Source organism: Globicephala melas, chromosome 12, assembly GCF_963455315.2.
Source record: "Globicephala melas chromosome 12, mGloMel1.2, whole genome shotgun sequence".
NCBI lineage: Eukaryota > Metazoa > Chordata > Mammalia > Artiodactyla > Delphinidae > Globicephala > Globicephala melas.
Window position 1 is genome coordinate 53,222,212 of NC_083325.1, and position 19,766 is coordinate 53,241,977.

The 19,766-nt window shown below is 46.2% G+C and overlaps 1 protein-coding gene across 3 annotated transcripts in view; it reads right to left on the reverse strand.

Moving 5' to 3' along the window:
• The window catches only part of PRKCE (protein kinase C epsilon), a 509,389-nt gene extending 494,045 nt beyond the window's left edge, over positions 1–15,344 (reverse strand). Inside the window, exons 1-2 of one of the 3 annotated variants that reach the window (XM_030857772.2) lie at positions 14,918–15,343; positions 14,170–14,713 (exon numbers count right to left, since the gene is read on the reverse strand). In XM_030857772.2, the coding sequence (XP_030713632.1) occupies positions 14,170–14,517 (348 nt within the window). In that variant the 5' untranslated portion in view covers positions 14,518–14,713; positions 14,918–15,343. Of the gene's footprint in view, positions 1–14,169 lie in introns of all 3 variants that reach the window. The other 2 variants (XM_060309072.1, XM_060309073.1) reach the window with 2 other exon arrangements.
• Positions 15,345–19,766: the final 4,422 nt, after the last annotated feature.

Consider the following 19,766-nt stretch of genomic DNA (forward strand, 5'->3'; position numbering starts at 1 on the left):
ACAGAAAATCAAATCAAATGGACTCTGACATCATAAATCCCAAACCACATAATCTACAATTTATTTTTTACAATAGAATTAGAATAATAATAGCTAAAATTTTAAAGTGATTATCATGTGACAAGCACTTTTCTAAGCACTTTCTATGCATTATATTATTTATTCCAAACAACACAATAGTAATAGGTAGAGATTACTGACCTTGTTTTACGGATGATGAAGGCTCAGAGTGGTTACCCAGTTTGTCAAAAGGTCACACAGCTGGTTCAGTGGTACAACCAGGATTAGAACCCACCTCCCTCTAATGCAAAGCCTCTGCATTTAACCATGACACCACCTGCCTCAGTTTGCAGTGGCTGTGTTGCATCTTTCCCCTGCTTTTTTTCAAAGTCAAAATATATATTAAATAATTGGGGAAACCTGGGGTGGTGGGGGACAGAGGGAGTTTATGGGATTCTCTGTACTGCCTGTTCAATTTTTCTGTAAACCTAAAACTGCTCTAGAAAATAAAGTTTATTAATTTTTTTAAAAATGCTGAAATAAAAGTAAAAGATAAAAATCCTCCCCATGTATCAGCACTCTCTCTTGCCTTTTTCTTTTTTAAAGCACATACAGATGTGTGTGTGTGTGTAATTTTTAAAATATGACATTCTTTTCTGTCATAGAAGGAAGGAGAACACCCCAGAACAAACATCTAAAGGACATCTTTTTTTAGGTAAATCTTACTGTATTTAACGTTCAAATTTTTGGCCCAGCAAGTATCTATTATGTTCAAGGCAATACGCCAAGTGTTAGCACAAAATGGCACAAGTTTTTCCTCTCAGAGACCTTTGCTGCCTCTGTGAGAGAACAGAGACAGAGGGTATGGGGTCGTCAACAGCAGACACCAATACTTGTAAAGGGAGGGCACAGATGCGAAACCTCACCAGGATTCCAAAGGCCAAAAGAGCAGTAGCCTGGAGAGTTCTACGAATCATGGCCCAAAAAGGATGAGACTTGGTTGGGTGGCAAGAATATCCCAGGAAGATGGACATGGGGAATCAGAGCACAAGGAAACACTGGGTGCAGAGGACAGAAACAAGCCCTCGTGGAGGAGGTTCCTAGCGCAGAAGATGTGGGATCCGCTAAACGGGGAAGGGGGCAAGCCACGCAGGGCCCTGGATGTCTGGCAGGATGATGGGGCTGGACTCTACCCTATAAGCTCCTGGGGTGGGTGGAGACTATCCTTGGTTCTGAGCACCCAGAAAGGGGATTTAGTGCTACCGTACAACTCTCGCACAAATCCTCTGGATTCCGGAGAACCAGACTAATAAAGATACGAAAACCAGTCCTAAAGCTGCCGTCCTGAATTAGTACTCAGGCACCTGTAACTTAAATGAGATAGTCTTCTCTAAAATGAAAACTAGTACTAACGCTTTTTATAAACTAGGAAACCAAAGTTTGAGGATGTTAAGTGAATCTTCACAAAGTCATAAAGCTACAAAAGAACCAGACCTGCTGCTCCTGGGTGAAGTCTGAAGAAGGATTTGAAGGAAGAAAAGGACTTTATGACTGAAGAGAAGAAAAGGCAGTTTCTGAGAACTGACCCATAAAGAAGGGCAGATGAGCTATCTGCCACACTTATTTTTGTTATTTCAATATAAATTATCTAAAATGAAATCTGAGCTGAAAGACCAAGGGTCTTAACAGAAAATTAACCAGTAAATGTATAGTTCCTTATGAGCACACAGTAATCTTTTCAAAAGACTGGCTATTCTTCAACTCTTGGTACTCCTTAGCAACTCCAGTGTCTGGGTCAAAAGCAAAGTCCTACTCTCTAAATGGAGTGGCTTTGGGTGCCGCCAGCATTTCGGCTAGGACAACAGAGCGACCGGCATGCACTGCATTGGAGGCTGGGCTTACAGAAGACACACATAGTAGGGAAATGAAGTCAGATGCTTTGGCCCAGAGAAATGGGACATACACCTGGACCACAGCAAACTGGGCTGTTAAAAAACCCTCAAACCTCAGTTACCACATTAGGCTCACAAACTGATGCAGGTGTTGTTCAGGTCAAAATGCAACACTGTCTCTGCTTTTTAAAAAGGCAAGAGGGAGCAATTTGTTGGGAAGGTCTGTCCATCAGGACCAAAGGAGAGCCCAAGGGCAGGTCATCTATGTTCCCTGTACCTCCCACCCCAAGGGGTCACCTAAGAAGAGCTAAGTGTGGGATTCTAGTTCTGCACACTTGGAATTAGCAAACCCTGAATTCCTGTTGCTAGCTCATTTCAGGGCGGGAGGGAAGTAGGGACTGAAAAAGGTTTTGCTTAAGACTCCTTAGCTGGGAATTACTGAACAAAATCTTCAAAGCACAATTTTACCTGTATCTAGTAAGAAATATTAATTGTAGATATTTCCCAATAATAATTAACTACCATTTTTTTTAAAACTTCCTAGAAGCTGGGCACTTTCACATTTCTCATCTAATATTACAATAACTCTACAAGACAGCTATTATTCCCCTTTATAGATAAGAGGCTGGTACAGATATAAGTCAAATAATTTGCCCAAGATCATGCAGCCAAAACTGATAAACCAGAATTCAACCCAGGATGGACTGACTCCAAAGCCCACACAATTTTTTTTATGTTCATGAATTTGGACAAGCCACCACTCAATTACATGAAGGATGCTACAAAGCTATTCTCCATCTCTATTAGGCCTATCAAGAAATAAACAAAGGAAAATTAACTGGAAATACAGGATGAGAGACTGATGTTAGCCCTCAGGATAGTTTTCCTTGCTAATAAAGAGTTCAATATATCACGAGTGATTTTGTTCAACACTGTGCTCTGAGCAAAATTCCTAGAACATAGAAACTATTCAATATGTATTTGTTGAATGGCTGGCCGGCTAGTTGGCTGGCCAGCTAGACAGATGGATAGATTAATGAATGAATACCCCATGCTACTCACTGTTCCCTTTTATTGGATATCTTATTCCTTGGGGTTTTTTTGTGTGTGTTTTGTTACTGAAGCAATTATTTTTGGAATGCATTCTTACTTTAATCTCACTGATTTCCTGACTGCCCTCATAACCCAAAATGCTAGAAACTGCCAGTCCAATATTCTTTATGGTCTCCTTTCAACTTAGAGGCTCCCTTCCCTGTCTATTCAGATTCCATTTTCTACAAGGACTGGCTCCAAATCTTACCAAGAAGTCTCTGCCAACTATCAGAACCCACAGTAATGCCCCCTCCTGTGAATTCCCACAGTTCCTCGAGTTCACTTTCATAAAAGGGTGTTACCTTTGAATCCCCAAGTGGCCCACTTGAGGAAGTCCATTCTTTCTTTTTTCTAATTATAATATTTTGCAAAATATGTCCACAAAACACTAGCTCTATGGTGCTAACAGTTTTTAACAAGTAAGAGCATTCTATGACAAAATAATGTTGGAAATAAGTGGCTCCACGCAGAGTTATACAAGTCTCTTTGCTACAGGCCACCTTGGAGCCTTTAATATACTAACGTGCATTTGACTCTGTAACATTTCCCAAACTCTTTGATCACAGCAACCTGAAACTATTTGAAAGATATGCTGGCAAATACTGGTCGATCACATGCTCCATCCTTGCTGGCGGATTGATGATTCGATCAGCTGCCCCAAACATTTTAGGTAATCATCAGTCTGGAAGGTAGAGAGATGGATTCACAGACCCTGCATTCTAGAAATTCTGCTTGCTTGTTTGTTTGTTTTTAGAATATCCTTTGAATGGCTCAAGGATACAGAGGGCTCCATTTTAAAAATAAGAGTATTTTTGTGGGCCTTGAACACTAGGCGAAGAAGTGAGCTTTCAAAAATAACTTTGTGATTTTGATCACAACAACGAAGAAGGATGAGGAGGGGAAAAGGCAGAAGCTGGAAGTTTCTCAGGGGAGACAAGACTTAGCTACATGGAGACCAATAAAGATAAAATACTATCAAGTGCTAGGTTGAGCACAGTCAAGGCCCCAAATGCAGACAGCCAAGTCAGGATCGTTGTTCACACAGGCCTTGCTAAGTCTCTAGACTGTGCAAACTCCTGCTTTCACAGATGTGGAGTTTAAGGTCCAATGCCACTTGGTAATAGAAGTCACCTGACTCACCATTCAACAAATTTTTCAGGGAAAGAAGAAGGTATTAGCCAATCCAACTCTGAAGAGGTGAGGTCTAGGTGTCCCCAGGCTCTGAAAGTTTTGTGTGAAGAGCTCTCCTTCTTAGCTGTAATTTTACATACCAGGACATTTGTGTTATTCCTTGATTAATATTGTGTCTCCTACTAGTCTAAACACTCCATGAGATCGGGGACCAGCTTCTAGCATGGTGCCTGGCATATAAGGTATTCAATGAATATTCACTAAATGGCTGAAAGGATGGCTGGAACAATGAAGGAAGACTCCTCTTTGTCGACTGGTTAGAATCTTTTGTGGGTTCCACCATCCTTCTTTTCAGCACTGTACTGGATGATGAACTTCTAAGAGGGGCAGAAGCTAAGTTAGTCTGATGAAAGAGTGCTGCTTATTTAAGATTCTACAAGACAGACTCCAAAGAAGCAACCTTTTACTCAACCCACGGATGAGTGAGTAGGTTACATGCACCTTCTGAGTGGCTCATACTCTGACTGGCGTTGAAGACACGTCTGCTCACAAGATGCTTACAATTTTTAGGGCAGTGAAACTGCTTCATATAATACTATCATGATGGATATATGTTATTACACATTTGTACAAACACAGAATGTACAACACCAAGCGCGAACCCTAATGTAAACTATGGACAGTGGGTGATTTTGATTATGGTATAGGTTCATCAGTTGTAACAAATGTACCTCTGGTGGGAGATGCTGATAATGAGGGGTCACATGCATACATAGAGGGTGTATGGGAAATCTCTGTATCTCTTCTCAATTTTTCTATGACTCCATGACTGACGTAAAAAAAAAAAAAAAGTCTTTTTTTCCTAATATATAAATAAACCCAGAATTTATTTTAAAGGAAGAAAACAAGATGCTTACATCTGGCTGCAGAAAGACAATGGGCACCAAGAGTTGCTCTAGTCTGAAAAAAACAAACAAATCTATTCAAGAAGGACATAAGCAAACTCCAAGTCAATTTTTTCGTCAATAATTAATCATAGATGCACCCGCTAAACCCTTCTTGAACCTGATTACACCTTGAAGCTGGGTCAGTAGCTCAATGAGTTTATTCCTTGCTGGCAAATGAAAGTGACTTTTCACTAGCTTCAAAACTAACTCTCTGAGACTTCAAGGTGAGGTAGAGGGGACCAGGACAGGGGATGGGGGGGAGGTCCTCATTCCTGAACCTGGATCTGGTGACAGGCTTGTGCCCCTCCTCTTCCCAGGCAATAGATACTACAGAGCTCAATCGTATTCTGTCCGGAGTTTCCATTCTGTTTAGAGGTCGGCGAGGTACAAGGACAACAGTCCGTCCCTGTCCTTCCCGTTCTCCCAGCACAGTGCAGAGTTTTGCCCACTTTGCATGGTTTCTGCCAGAAAATTAGATTTCAAACAGGTGCAGCCTGCTAATTAGCATTATAATAGATTGTAATTACTTAACAAGCCCATATATACCCGGAGGGACTTGAAGAGAAATATAATGTTTTGCCAAGTGTAGCTTTTACTTATGTTAAATACTGCAGGCCTGCTCCAGAGTTCTTTTCAACTAAGTGAAACCCCTGGAAGCTTTGTCTGCATGTGCTTCAACGAGCTCTGTGAGTTCAGGTGCTGGAATGTAAAATTTCACTTCTTGTTGCTGCCAATTACAAAGGGTGTTGCATCTAAAGCCCTTATGAGAATTTAAACTTAGTTTTAAACTCTGCAAAGGAAAGACAAGTGGGCCTTTTCCTTCTCCCCCTATCACAGCACCTTGCATGGGCCCTGAGCACCCACAGGGTATACAGTTCCCTCTTTCAGAAACCTCAGACAATCATTTTGTTCCGTAATGGTTATACAGCATTTGTAGCCTTTACTTTTTTTTATTTTAAATTTATTTTATTGAAGTATAGTTGATTTACAATATTGTGTTAATTTCTGCTGTACAGCAAAGTGACTCAGTTATACATATATATACATTCTTTTTCATATTCTTTTCCATTATGGTTTATCACAGGATATTGAATATAGTCCCCTGTGCTATATAGTAGAACTTTGTTGTTTATCCATTCTATATATAGTAGTTTGTATCTACTAATCCCAAACTCCCAATCCATGCCTCTCCCACCTCCCCTCCCCCTTGACAACCACAAGTCTGTTCTCTATGTCTGTGAGTCTGTTTCTGTTTCACAGATAAGTTCTTTTGTGCCATATTTTAGATTCCACATATAAGTGATATCACATGGTATTTGTCTTTCTCTGTCTGACTTACTTCACTTACTATGATAATCTCTAGTTCCATCCATGTTGCTGCAAATGGCATTATTTCACCCTCTTTTTATGGCTGTAGTACTCCGTTATGTATATGCACCACATCTTCTTTAACCATTCATCTGCCGATGGACATTTAGTTTGTTTCCATGTCTTGGCTATTGTGAACAGTGCTGCTATGAGCATAGGGGTGCAGGTATCTTTTTGAATTATAGTTTTGTCCAGATATATGCCCAGGAGTGGGATTGCTGGATCATATGGCAACCCTATTTTTAGTTTTTTGAGGAAACTCTATACTTTTTGGAACCTTTATTTGTTTGTGACAGCTTCCACCCTTAAAAATGGTTTGACAAGGACCTGCTGTATAGCACAGGAAATAATATTCAATATCTTGTAATAACCTGTAATGGAAAAGAATCTGAAAAAGAATATATATATATATATGTCTGTCTGTGTATATATATATACACATATATAATTTTTTACAATGTATATATATAGTAAATCATCACACTGTACACCCTAAATGTATATAATTTTTATTTGTCAATTATATCTCAGTAGGCTGGAAAAAAATAAAGAAACCTCAGACTTGATAGAGATGCTTCAGCTTGGTGCAAATTGCCTCATGGAAATAATACAGCATTCTCTCACAAAAAGATCCATCTTTAAGGATCCCATAGATTTTTATAAAATAAAATATCCTCTTCTCCTGCCTTATCCTTTCTTCTTTCAACCATACAGAAAGATCGTTCAAGGAATTCACTCAACTGCTTATCTTACTGGTCTTCCCAACTAGACTTCCTACTCCTCAGAGGCAGGAATGATACCATACACCACTTTGTTTTATCAAGCCCCCAGTATCTACCACAGTGCTAGACCACAGAGGGTGCTAGGGGAATACACCTTTGTTTGACTAAATTCATTCTTTAACGCAACAGTGTGCCAGGAATTGTTCTGAGTACCAAGAATAGAGCAGTGAACAAAAACCTCCACATTTATTGAACCTCTGTTCTGGTGCTAGAGATGAAGACAAATAATAAAACTATATAATATATAAGATAGATAAGAGCTAAAAAGCAAAAATAAAGCAGGAAAGGAGCATATAAAGTTTCAAGGAGAAGAGTAAAATTTTAGACAGGATTGTCAGAAAAGGCCTTACTGAGAATGTAACATTTGAGTAAAGACTTGAACCATGAGGGTATCTGAGGAAGGAATATTCTAGAAAGATGGAATAGCAGGTGCAAAGACTGAGGCAGGAACATAGTGAGTAAGTGTAAGGGTGTCAAGTGGGTCAATGTGACTGGGAGAGGACTGAACGGTGAGGAGTACTGGGCCATGGGGTCAGAGAGGTCATAGCAGGAGGCCTGACCATGGTGGCCTTACAGATGGTGATAAGGGTTTTTACCCTGAGAGGTTTGTGAGCAGAGTGACATGATCTGATGAAGTTGGGGCAGGGGGTACCACTTAGGAGGCTGTTGAAATAATCCAGGCATGAGATGACTTGGACTTGGGCCAGAGTGGCGTCGGCAGAGGTATGGAAAGCTGATCAGATGTGGGACATATTTTGAAGGCAGAGACAAGAGATGTTGCTTGAGGGACTGCATACGGGGCAGGGTGCATGAGAATGAGAGGCGTCAAGAATGGCCTGGGCAATTGGAAGGATGGAGTTGCCGTTTCTTGAGATGGGGAAAACTACGAGAGGCTTAAACTGGGGAGGGGGGACATCAGGTTGGGACATAATTGAGTTTGAGATGCCCTTTATACCATCCTATGGCCATGACAAGAAGGCAGTTGCATATATGAGTTGTGAGTCTCAAGAGCAGGTATGGGCTGGAATTAGGAATTTAGAGTCAACAGCACTGAGAATGTATTTAAACCCATGAAACTAGATGAAATTGCTACAGCAAAACCAAAAGAGCAGCTCCCAAATATTCTTATTTCCAATTACTCATATGCTTCAATAAATAATTAACCTTTGACTCCAGTGGTCACAGTTCTAGACTTTCCAAAACAATCTCATTTCAAGTAATTCTAATATTTCCAAAAAGGCAATTGTTAAGTGTAACTAAATCAACTTTATTTTTAGACAATGTGAGACTTCTCATATAAATACATTCACAAATCAAAGAGAAAAATATCTTTCACCGGACAATATGTTCTGATTTAAGATTCTAAAACTATGAATACATGCACATAACCCTTCAACTATCAATAAAAATTGTTAGAATGTACTGTAGCCTGGTCCCTTGCTAAGAACTTTACATAGATTCCCTTATTTCTCACAGCAACCCTAAGAGGTAAGAACTATTATATTCCCATTTTACAAACAAAGAAACAGACTTAAAGGGCCTAAGTCACGTACACAAAGACACCCAGCTAGTGACTGGTCCAGGCATCCTGCAGTTAGAGCTCACAGATTCAGGGCGAGGGGCCCACTGAGGAGCTAGGGAGCTGATGGTCTTAAATATTCACTAGATCTGCTGCTGGTCAAAGACAGAGAAAGAGGAACAGGACAGACAGACAAGGCCTGACAGCCCATGAGGCTCGAGGCCCTTTAACTTCGGGCACCCAAAGTCAAGCAGCTCTCTATGATAGCACTGGATCAAGAATCACTCTTAGTGATTAAATAAGTAATTAGGTACTGTGGGGAGCAATATTTAATTAGATGGTTAAGTATTATATGAGTCGGTAGGAAGTAGAGCAGGGAGAGATCTGGAACCTCAGGTGCTGGGGGACGAATTCAAGGCGTAGGTGCCCACAAAGTGGGTGTGGACCCTTCCCAGGGCTTCGGTGTCCCTTTCCAGACCATCCCACCTTACTCTATTTAAATGATAATAGAAGTTTTCAGAAATCCTCCGAAAGGTTGCCTTACAAGAGTCCTGAAGACAGAGGAGATGGGCCTTTAGGCAGCGTATATCAACACGTGCTCAGGCCACCAGCAGAGCAGACTCAGCTAGGGTAGTTTCACTGGGACACGTGTCCTCAGGCTCTGCCCAGGGCACCACCAGCTGAACCACTAGGCCCCTTTGTTTGGCTTCGGCATTGTAAGACTCTCCCCAAGGGCTTTGGGGCCCAGGGGCATCGCCAGCCCCCCCAAGCCTAACCTCTCCAAAAGGGGCATCGGCCTATCCCCCAGGGTCAGCAGGGTGGGATAATTTTAAGAAGCCCTGTCAATGCGCTACTTTGGAAAAATGAAACAGAAACACTAGAGTCCCATTCCTTGCCAAATGAGACTCCCCGAATGAAAAACATTTTGGAGGCTAAGAAAAACTGGCTTCCTTAGGTCCTGTATAATAATCAACTCAGGAAAGAACCTTCTCTAGGGCCAGCCCCATGGTAGGTTTAGGGGGACATAACAATGATAGCTATAGTTGTTAAACATTCACAGAGTCCTGACTGAGGGCCAGGCATTGGCTTATACACTTTATGTGCTCCTTCTACCCCCATGACAAGCCCGTTTCATTACAGGTAGGGACTTGTACTATCCCCACTTTTTACAGAGGAAGAAACAGAAACACAGGTTATATCACTCCCTAAAGGTCTCGAAAGTAGTTGGTGGTAGAGGTGAGATTCAAGTCCAAGCAGCCAGGCTCCAGGGCTCTACCCTTAGGTGCTCTGCCACGCCACCTCTCAGACAATGACTTTCTGTCATTAGCACTGTTATGAGTGCCTCTTCCACAGGATGAAGCATGGGAGTGACACCAACCAAAGATATCTTCAGAGGCAGGAAGGGGAAAACAGGAGAGAACTGAGGCTAAGGATATAGACTACTGAGGTGACAAAGAGTAAACTCCAGAGTGTGACAGGACCAGCCAGCTGTAGCGGCACGCTCCACCCACCCTCTCTGCCATCCCCCTGCTCCCCCATCATCTGTCCTAAAATGCAAGCGCGGCTCCAGCCAACATCCATTCAGCCTCTGGTTTTCACGGGAATCCCAATACTTCTAGTCTACCCAATCCTGCTTATAAATCTTGCTTTAGGAACGATAAAAGTCCATTCAAAAATCTCAGGACACTTCTATGTACAAAGTCTTGGTACATTAATTATTTCTATTCTAATTCAGTGTTTCTTAAGGTATGGTCTGGTCAGAATCTCCAGGACATCTTGTTAAAAATGAGTATTCCTAGCACTCGTCCTAAATTACAGAATGAAAAGCTCTGAAGGTGGGGCAGGAGAACCTATATTTTTAAGCCCCTCAACCAGTGATTCTTCTGCACGCCAAAGTCTGAGTAGCGTCATTATCTAGTTCTTAGGAAACAAGCTATGGCAATAGTATTTAATGGGATTCTGCTTCAAGTACAAATGCAATCTTCCCCTCTCTCTGTAATAAGCTTTCTTTAAAGCAATCCCTTTTGTCATCAGAACTGATACATCTCTCATGGTCTGGAGAATAATGATCTCAGCCTGGTTTTAAACATTCTAGAATCCACCTCAATTTTCTAAACTTTCTCCCGCTCCAGTGTTTCCAGAGGGTGGCCCCCGTAGCACTAATGATTTTAAGAGGCATCTGAGATAAACTTTTCTTTTTCTTTTAGAGGCCCAATGTTTATGTTAATATAAATGAAGAAAAATTGTAACTACAGTATCCAAACCTGTGATTTCATGAATACTGGGGCTTCAGTGGGAAATAAAAGCATCAATGTTTAAAAATATTAAATAAATATGTAATAGTACAGGCAGTACTCAGATAAAGGTCTTAAACTTGGTAAACCTCAAATTTGCCTTTGTCCTTTCTGACAGGCACCATCAGTTCCAGCCATGTGTCTCTGACCACAGGCATTCTCTGCCTTTATTCCAGAGTGTCCGTGCCCAGGGAACACTATCTCCTCTTATAAATGTCTCTTTAAATGTTACCCATCATTTCACACCCAGTTCATGCCTCCTTCCAGGAACCTCCAGATTCTTCCAGCCACCCCAGCACACTCCCTTTTGGAATTCCTGTAACATACTTAAGGTACCACTCTTTTATAACATAATCGCTACTTAAGTGTCTATATGGATCTATGCAGTGTCATTTCCCTAGTGAAACCGAGCCTCCTGAGAGTAACCCATGGTCTCTTTTACTCCTGGATTACCCAGAGAGCTAAACGTCCCTGGTTGGATCCGAGCACAAAACAGGAACTCAGTGACTACGTGGGAACTCATCATGTAGCTGAATGAAATGTTCCACAGCACTGAGAGAAGTGGCTGTTGCAGGCCCTCTGCATCTCCTTACTCCAGGCCAGATTCTCAGCCACATCTCTCCATCACTGTCAGGTGAAGAGCACAGAAGCCAGAGCCTAGGAAATTCTACCCAAAGGTGTGATTCTGTGGGTGTCCCCTGGCTGACAGGGATGGGAAAGGTGACCTCAGCCATTCCAGTGGCAGCTTGTCTGTTTCCAAGGGCCAGTCACCTCTGCTGCTGCATCCTCACCCTCAGTCTGGAAAAACCAGAATGGCCAAAGAACCCTTGTGGAAACAACCACAAATGGGCAAACAGAACAAGCTCCACTACTTGATTCATCCTGTGACTTTGGCCTTTCCGTATCTCAAGTTTTTGAATCTATCCAATACCTGTCATATCTAATACATACTTGCTATAAGGCAAAAGAAACACTGATTTTGAAAGCAGTTTAAATTATCAGGTACAATAAAAACATCAGGGACCACAGCACATGACTCTGCAAGGAGAATTAGACTGGGAGGCCAGAGGGGTCAGTTCTCCACTGGGCCAGCCGTGAGCAATAGGAGGTGTGGTCCCTCCTTCCAACTCTGCCCCCTTTGCTTGTCACATGACCTCAGGTACCCACTTAGCTGCTCTGGGACTCAACGTCCTTGTCTGTGAAACTTGCCTGTGCACTAGATGATCTGGTCTAGGGCCAAGTTCCACGTGAATTTGAGTACCTTAGAGAATGATAGCCAAACAAGACTAGTGCCCAATGCACACTTCACTGGACATGCTCCAAAGTGGGGATGGTGCCCCAATGTGCCCAAGATTTGGGTGGGCCCCAGCAAAGCATCATCAGAGACACTCAGACACCTTTCCCTCCAACCAGCATCTGCATATGGATAAAAGCAGACCTGCTGTTCACCCTACCTGCTCTCTGGCTCACTGTCCAACTCCTTCATCTGAATACACGGCAAAACGCCCCATCTCCTCACTACCACAGTCATAGCTTTTTCTTCCCCTTCACGTTCTAAAACAACAACAACAACAACAACAACTTGAAAACCACAGGTTTTTGGTGTTAAGATTTGGCTTTGAAATTAGTTATACCTTCAGCTCCCCCTCAGACATGCACCGCTTTCATGAGTGAAAGGACTGGAGGCCAGTGTGGAGAGGAAATGGGGAATGAGTGGGAACGCCAGTGGTGCGAGGGAGGCAGTGGCAAGGGCCACTGGTGAACTGGAATGGAATGGAATAGCATTGTGTTCTTTGGGATTCCACAAAGGTTTGCCTGCTTCCCAAAGTGTAAGCCACAATCTCCTAGGGCTATACTTGGTGTGGTCTGTTGGAGCTTCCCTGTAAGCCCCGTAACCATGGTTTCGGGCAGACTACATCACAGCTGTGAGCATAAAGGGAAGAGGCTTCTTCCTATTTTCCCCTAAAATTCCATATCCTTAAAATATATATACATCTATATATGCATATATACGGGTGTACGTATATGTATATATATGTAAGGCGATATGCCAAGGTGATTCATGTGCAACCTCTGACCATAGGACAATCATGAAGTTATTCATTTATAATTAAACACCTCTCCATGAGGATCAGATATCTCTCTTTTGGGGTAGACCAAAAAACCCTGAAAACATATATACCCAGAGCCACACCTGCTCTTGGTGGAAACATGTAACAAATCTGAAAATAAAGAAATCCATTTCCTAATTGAACACCTTCCCCCTAAAAAAGAGCTAAACAAAGCTTGCTTCTCCCTGCTTCTCCGAATGCCAAGGTTTAATGCATTTGGCTTATAGTAGGTGCACAAGGCCTGTTTCCAAGTCCCTAATATTTTGACAATGTCATCAATTAACTCAGTCTCATACTTAGTATCTCATTGCACAGTGTCTTGAAAATCAAAACAGGGAAACGACATAACTTGAAGTCGGATTCAAAGCACTGACTTCCAATTACTCACTAGCAGAACCATTTGTAGAATACAACACTCGTTCTGGATGGATAGGCAATGCATTGGGCAAAACCAGCTCGGCCGATGTTTCTGGGACCCTGGAGGGGACTAGAGGAGAAGACATTTTTCTCCCTGTATGTCAGCAGATGAGCTAACCGCCAGGCAACAGAATAGAAACGAGCTAGCTTCCTCCCGGAGGGAAAGATAAAACAGCTCCTCAGTGCTACGCAGGACAAAGCCAGGACGTGCAAGAAGCCTTCAGTCTAGGGCTCCACGTGCCTCTCCAAGGACGGAGGAACCCACACACACACAATCACACACAGCCAGCCCACCGCGCGCCTGCAGAAGGCGCCGGGTTCTCCGCCAACCTTCAGCACCGGCGGCTCGGGGCTCCCAGCTTGCGAGCTCCCTGTAGCACCCGCTGTCTGGAAGGGGCAGAGGGCCGTACCCTCTTTCCAAGTCTCTTCTTCCTTGCCCCAATGCCTACTTCTTCCCAACTACGAAGTGGACTGTGCTTCCCCAAAGTAATTGAGACATACACACACACACCTCAGATGGCACTAAGACCCTGCGCCCCACGACCAAAGCCAAGGCCAAGAGTCTTCCCCCGGAACCCCAGAGCCGCGCTCCTGGACCAGGAGGCGCCCAACTCACCCAGTCCTCGAAGTGGCGGCTCCCGTTCTGCAGCAGCTCCTCAAACTGGATGGTGCAGTTGGCCACGAAGTCGTCGTAGCCGATGGGGGCATCATGGAAGACGGCCAGCTCGATCTTGCGCCCGTTACACACATCGGTGACGAACTCGTCGTGCCAGGCCGGGCTGTTGGTCTTCTGCTTGGTGGCCGTTTGGCCGATACGCGAATCGTCCACGTTGAGGGCGATGTAGGGGTCGAGAAGGAAAGTCTGCGGCCGGGGTCCCACCGCATGGCGCAGCGACCAGGCTGTGGGCTTCAAGCTCACGGCCTCGCAGATTTTGATCTTAAGAAGGCCATTGAACACTACCATGGTCGGGGCGGGGAGTGGGGGCCGGGGTCACTCCGTCCGCCCCGAGGGCAGGAACGAAGAACCGACGCCGCGGCGCTCCGAGCACGGGGACTCCTGGGTCCCCTCTCGCCCCACCGCACACTCTCCCTACACCTTGTAGCGTTGCGCCCTGGCGCGGGCGATTCTCAGCCAGTGCATGTATTTCCTCACCGGGTTCCTAACGGAAAACAGGGAGGGGGGGAGAGCTGGAGGACGTCCGTGTTTGGAGCAAGTCTCTCCCCCCCCACCCCAACAGCAGCACCTCCAGAAGAGGAGATGAGGTGCTGGCTCCGCTGCAAGCCGCGGGGGCTGTGTCGTCGCCTCGCCGCCTCACTGGGTCCGGGCTGCGGGGAAGCGGGCTCCGCTCCCGGCGCTTACCTACCTTTCCGAAACATAATCCCCGGGAAATTTCGACTCCGGGAGGGGGAGGGGGCGGTGAGACGGGGCGGGGACGAGAACCGGGGGCGCAGATTTCAACCCGGATCCTCTTCGCACACCCAGCGCCTGCCTCTGACCGCGCGGGGCGGGGGGATGGACCAAGGGATGTGCAGTCTATCCGGAGGGATGCATGTCGAGAGGAAATGGTCCTCCTCGGAGCCAAATTTTTAAAAATCCACAAGCCACACGGCCAGCCCGGCCGCCTCCTCCTGGGCGAAGCCGCGCCGCGCCTCAGTCGGCGATCGGGAAGCGCCAGGAGTCGGGAATCTCACATCCGCGCGGGGTCGGGAGTCGGGGTGGCCGCCGCTAAGGCTCGGGGCGCAGGCCGGCAGCGGGCGGTGCGCAGCGCGGCGGCGGGGACGGGACTGCGACTCCGCGCGGCCCCACCTCCCGGGCGCCGGCGCCCGCCTGCCGCGCTCCCCGCGTCCCAGCTCTCGGCTGCCGCTCGCTCGCCGCCCGCCCGCCCGCCCGCTCTCCCCCTCGGTCTCTTCTCCCTCCGTCGGTGTGCGAGCGAGTCTCCCTCCTTCTAATGCAGGAAATGCGCAAAAGACGTCAGTGTGTGTGTGTATGTGTGTCTGTGTGTGTGTGTCTGTGTGTGTGTGTGCACGCGCGCGGGCGCGCTCCTGTGTTTGGGGAAATAGAAAGTTTTGCCGGTTGGGGGAGCAGTACGGGAAAAGTGAGCCGAGGAGAGGACGACCGAGAGCGGGCGAGCCTGCCGGGGTCGCGGCGGCGGGCGGAGGAGCCAGACCGGGACCCCGCGCGGGACCCCGGAGAGTGGCGGCCTTGGGGGCTGGGGTGCGAGCCCGCCGGCTGTCGATACCTGGTCTGTGGTCTCCGCCGGGAGACGAGCGGGCCGCGCATCTCTCCAGGCTCTGTGGCCAACACTGTCTTTTAGAGCCGAGGGTGGAGAAGTGGCAGGGGTCGCGCAGCCGGAGAGGACTCGGGACCCTCCCCCGGCCCCACCCCTCCTCGGACCGTGGCTGGCAAGGGCAGCCTGCGGAGTATTGGTCGGTCTGTCTGTCATTCTGTCCGGAGACGCTCTGCTCCGCGGTGGTGGGGGAAGGGGGAAAGGGAGGGGCGTGCAAGGCTCCGTATGAGTTTTAAAACATTTATTCTCTCTTCCCTTTCTTTGGGGGCATTCTCCCTTTGGGGGTCTGTCCCAGACTTATCGGGCTGCGAGAAACTTGTTGACAAGTGAAAGCTTAGTAGCACCCTGGCTCGGTTTGTGTGTTTGTTTATATTTTACGAAGTGACTTCATATTTACTCTGGACCTTGCCTGTGCCCTTCTGGGCTCTGATCAGCGCGCTGACAGCGGCCGTCCCAGATGCGCGTAAACGGGGTGCGTCCTCCGAGGGGCGAGGGTCTGTGTCCGTGCTAATTTCCTCTGTAACCTTTAAACTCTCGCTAGAAGCCGCGGCGGCTGCTGATCACGTGAGGCGAGCCCTGGGCTGCTGGGGAAGAATTTCCTCCGCGGGGAGCCGAGGACTGGGAAGGCGGCCCGGCGAGGGACGGCCTCGCGCCTGGGGACACGAACCTGGGAGGCCGGGGCGGAGAGCGCGGAGGTCCCGGTGGCGGCCCTGGCTGGAACAGCAGAAGGACAGCGCTGGGAAGAGGTCATCTCCGCAACCTGCGAGCCGGGGGGTTGTGCAAACGGAAAAAGAAAACCTCGGCCCTGCCCCGTGTGTCAAGTCAAGTCAGGGAGTTTGTAGGAATCGTGGTAAGCTGAGTGTTTATCTCTCGAGTCTGGTTAGTGTCGGCCAAAATTTGAAACCCACCTCTCGATCACTTTTTCTCAGTGGAAAAAAGGTTATCATTGTGGCTTAAAGGCTTAAAAAGGCTTAAAGGCGAAGAAGAAGGCCGGCCCCTGGAACAACAGGATACCAAGTGCAGCACGCAGGTCGCAAAAATGATCCGAAAAGCCCCAGGCAGATCCTCTCCGAAGGCCTGCAGCCACCGCGCTCTCCTGAACTTAGAAGTAATTTCTCGAAGCCCGCCCTGTTGGATGGAGCAGCGGGGTAGAGAGAGAGCTACCAAGCAGTCTTAAGGACAATTGAGACCGCTCACATGTAAAATGTCAAGATATAAAAGTTGTGCCTTCCAGAGCCACTCCCACCAACTGGAGGCATATTTTAAAATCTGCCCGTTTGACAAAGCACAGGTGGGATATCTCGTTGCTGTTTAACTTTATTTCTTTGATCATCATAACTTTTTCCACCTTGTTTCTTACTGCCATCATTCTGTTCTTACTAAACATGTTTCCCCCTTCATGGGGCATGTGAAGGGCGAGAATGGCAAATAGGGCTTATGTTTTAAAAATGCATTTGGGAGCAGAGCAAGAGCTAGAGAGAGATGACTACGATGCCTGACAAAGAGGCAAAATTGAAGGCCTACCAACAAACTCGGCCATCAAGACAAATAATATTTTAATGCAATTTTTTTTTAAAAAAATCAAAACGAATGTAGAATTCCAGGGTGAACATAATATCCAAATTTTGAATAATTTAAAATATTGCATTAAAATAGTCTTTGTATTACTGAGTTTATTGGCACCCCTGAAATTTTGTGCCCGAGATGAGGGCTTCACCTGCCCCACACCAGCCCCAGCCCTTTGGGGCGGTGGAGAAAGGCACAGATTTCGTGAAGTTAGGGATTCTTGAGTGTTTCACACCTTCTCTCTACTCTTTCTCTGGGTGAGTCCTATCTTACCTGCAAACAGAGAAGTACAGGGATTGAAGGACATTGGTCAAAATCCCTCCTCTTCTATGTGTTCAACAGGAAATACGTTTAGAATTAAAGACACACTAAACTTGAACTTTTGGCATGATATTAGATTCCCCCCACCTCCCCAGGCAAGAACCCCAATGATATTAAATAGGGTCTGTTGCCATCCCAGTGACCAGGCGTTGTTAAAACCAATAAGCTACAAGTTTCTAATCCCATTTCCTTGGACTTGGGTAAGGTTACAGGAAGGCAGCATCCGCCTCTTAGCAGAATGTTTGTTACACCGTGTGAATAAATCAGCCTGCAGTCCTCAGATGCAGCCGATCCCAGGGTGACCTTTCCTTTCAATTACAAGTCTTTCTGTCTGGGGGTGGAGGAAAGTGGGGTAACTAAAAAACTTGGCCAAACAAACTTTCTGTTTTGTGTTGGAAGAGTATTTAAATAAAAAGGGAGAATGCTGGCTGTCTACATACAAACATTGCTAATTTCCTGCCCTTATTACATCCTTATTTCTAAATAAATCTCTCACCATCCTCCTCTCAAACTTGGCTGAATGAAAATATGTATCCTCCAGGGGCACCATGGAGATGCCAGACGTGAGCCTCTTTAGGGGGAAACCCTTAAATTTACCTGAGGAGTAGGGGCAGTGGGTCTAAAATGACCCTCTGCTCCAGATTTCATGTGAAAAGAAAAACAAGCCCTTGCAGGGCAGAAGTTTTACAATGTACAATTCCAGTCAATAATTACTGCCTACTTCATCCTTCTCTTGGCCCCTGTATAGTCTTGAAAGACAGGACAGCCATGGGTATAGACATTCAGTAAAACACCCTTTGGATTCCGACTATGGCCTAGTTGTATTGTGATCTTTGGGAGAGGGAAGAGGAAGGGAAGAAAAGTGATAGAAGAATTTGACAAAAATGATCAGGATGGTGACCTTCTCCTTTTAAAATTAAGGCTTATGGAAAAAGGCTGATGGAGCAAGAGTCCCCAGGGCAGTGTGATAGTAGCGGAGGGCTGCACCAGCCTCTGGGAGAGCACGGAAGAAGGATCAGCCCTTTGCCTGGGGCTGCCTGGGAAGGCATCACCCGGCAGGCCTAGGCTTTTCAACAGGAATTCCTTCAGCGGCAAAGAGGAGAGGAAAGGGCATTGGAGGCAACGGGAACAGAGTGTATAAAGCACAGGTAGGTAAGAGCATGGCTGTTTGGGATGAGTAAGGGACCGGTGTACCTGGCCTGTGAGGTAAGAGGAGGTGAGGTAGGTTGGACTTAATAATTAAGGCCTTGTAGAGCCTGCAAAGGAAGTCTGAACTTCCTCCATGAGAGACAAGGATCCCTGTAAAGTGGAAAAGCAGCATAACTGGATGGATCCTTTCCTCTGCTGTAATTTTTCTCCAGAAGACTCACCCCAAACACAGGCTGTCGGAGAAACAGAAGCTCCAAGTCTGAGGATGCTTTACACTCCATCTGATCAAAAATGGAACGGTCTGTGGATATTGTTGAGCTGGGTAAAAGGAAGCAGGGAGGGACGCCAGAACCTTAGACTAGCGCGTTCAGATTCATGGCCTTGTTGCTCTGCTGGTTGTCGCCGTTTACAGGATGTTAATGGCTTCTGCAAAGGTCTGCCTGGTCAGGGTCTCTCATACATTCCACACACGCTCCGTGAAACAGAGTCCAACCACCTGGGCCCTGTGATGGAATATGCAGGAGCACAACAGTAGAAAACCTTGCAGAGTTTTGTTGACCCTGCCCTGGCTCAGTCCCCACCTTAGTTCCAACCCCAATTCTAACCCCGCCCTAGGCCTACCCTCCTGTTTCTGGCCCATATCTGGCCTGCCATGTCTGCTTATTTGGGCCCTGTCTCTGCTCTAAACTCTGTTGCAATGACCCAGAGACCAGGCTTCATTCCCACCGTGCAGGGAGATGGAGGGATCAGAGGTAACTCCATAGAGCTTAAAGGTGGATGTGGACAGGAAAGGGCCTGGCGCCCCTCCCTCCTCAGTTCCTTTGACCCTGAGCCCCACTCTCTCAGGTGCCATATGGAAAATAGTATCACATACCACATCTTCTTTGGC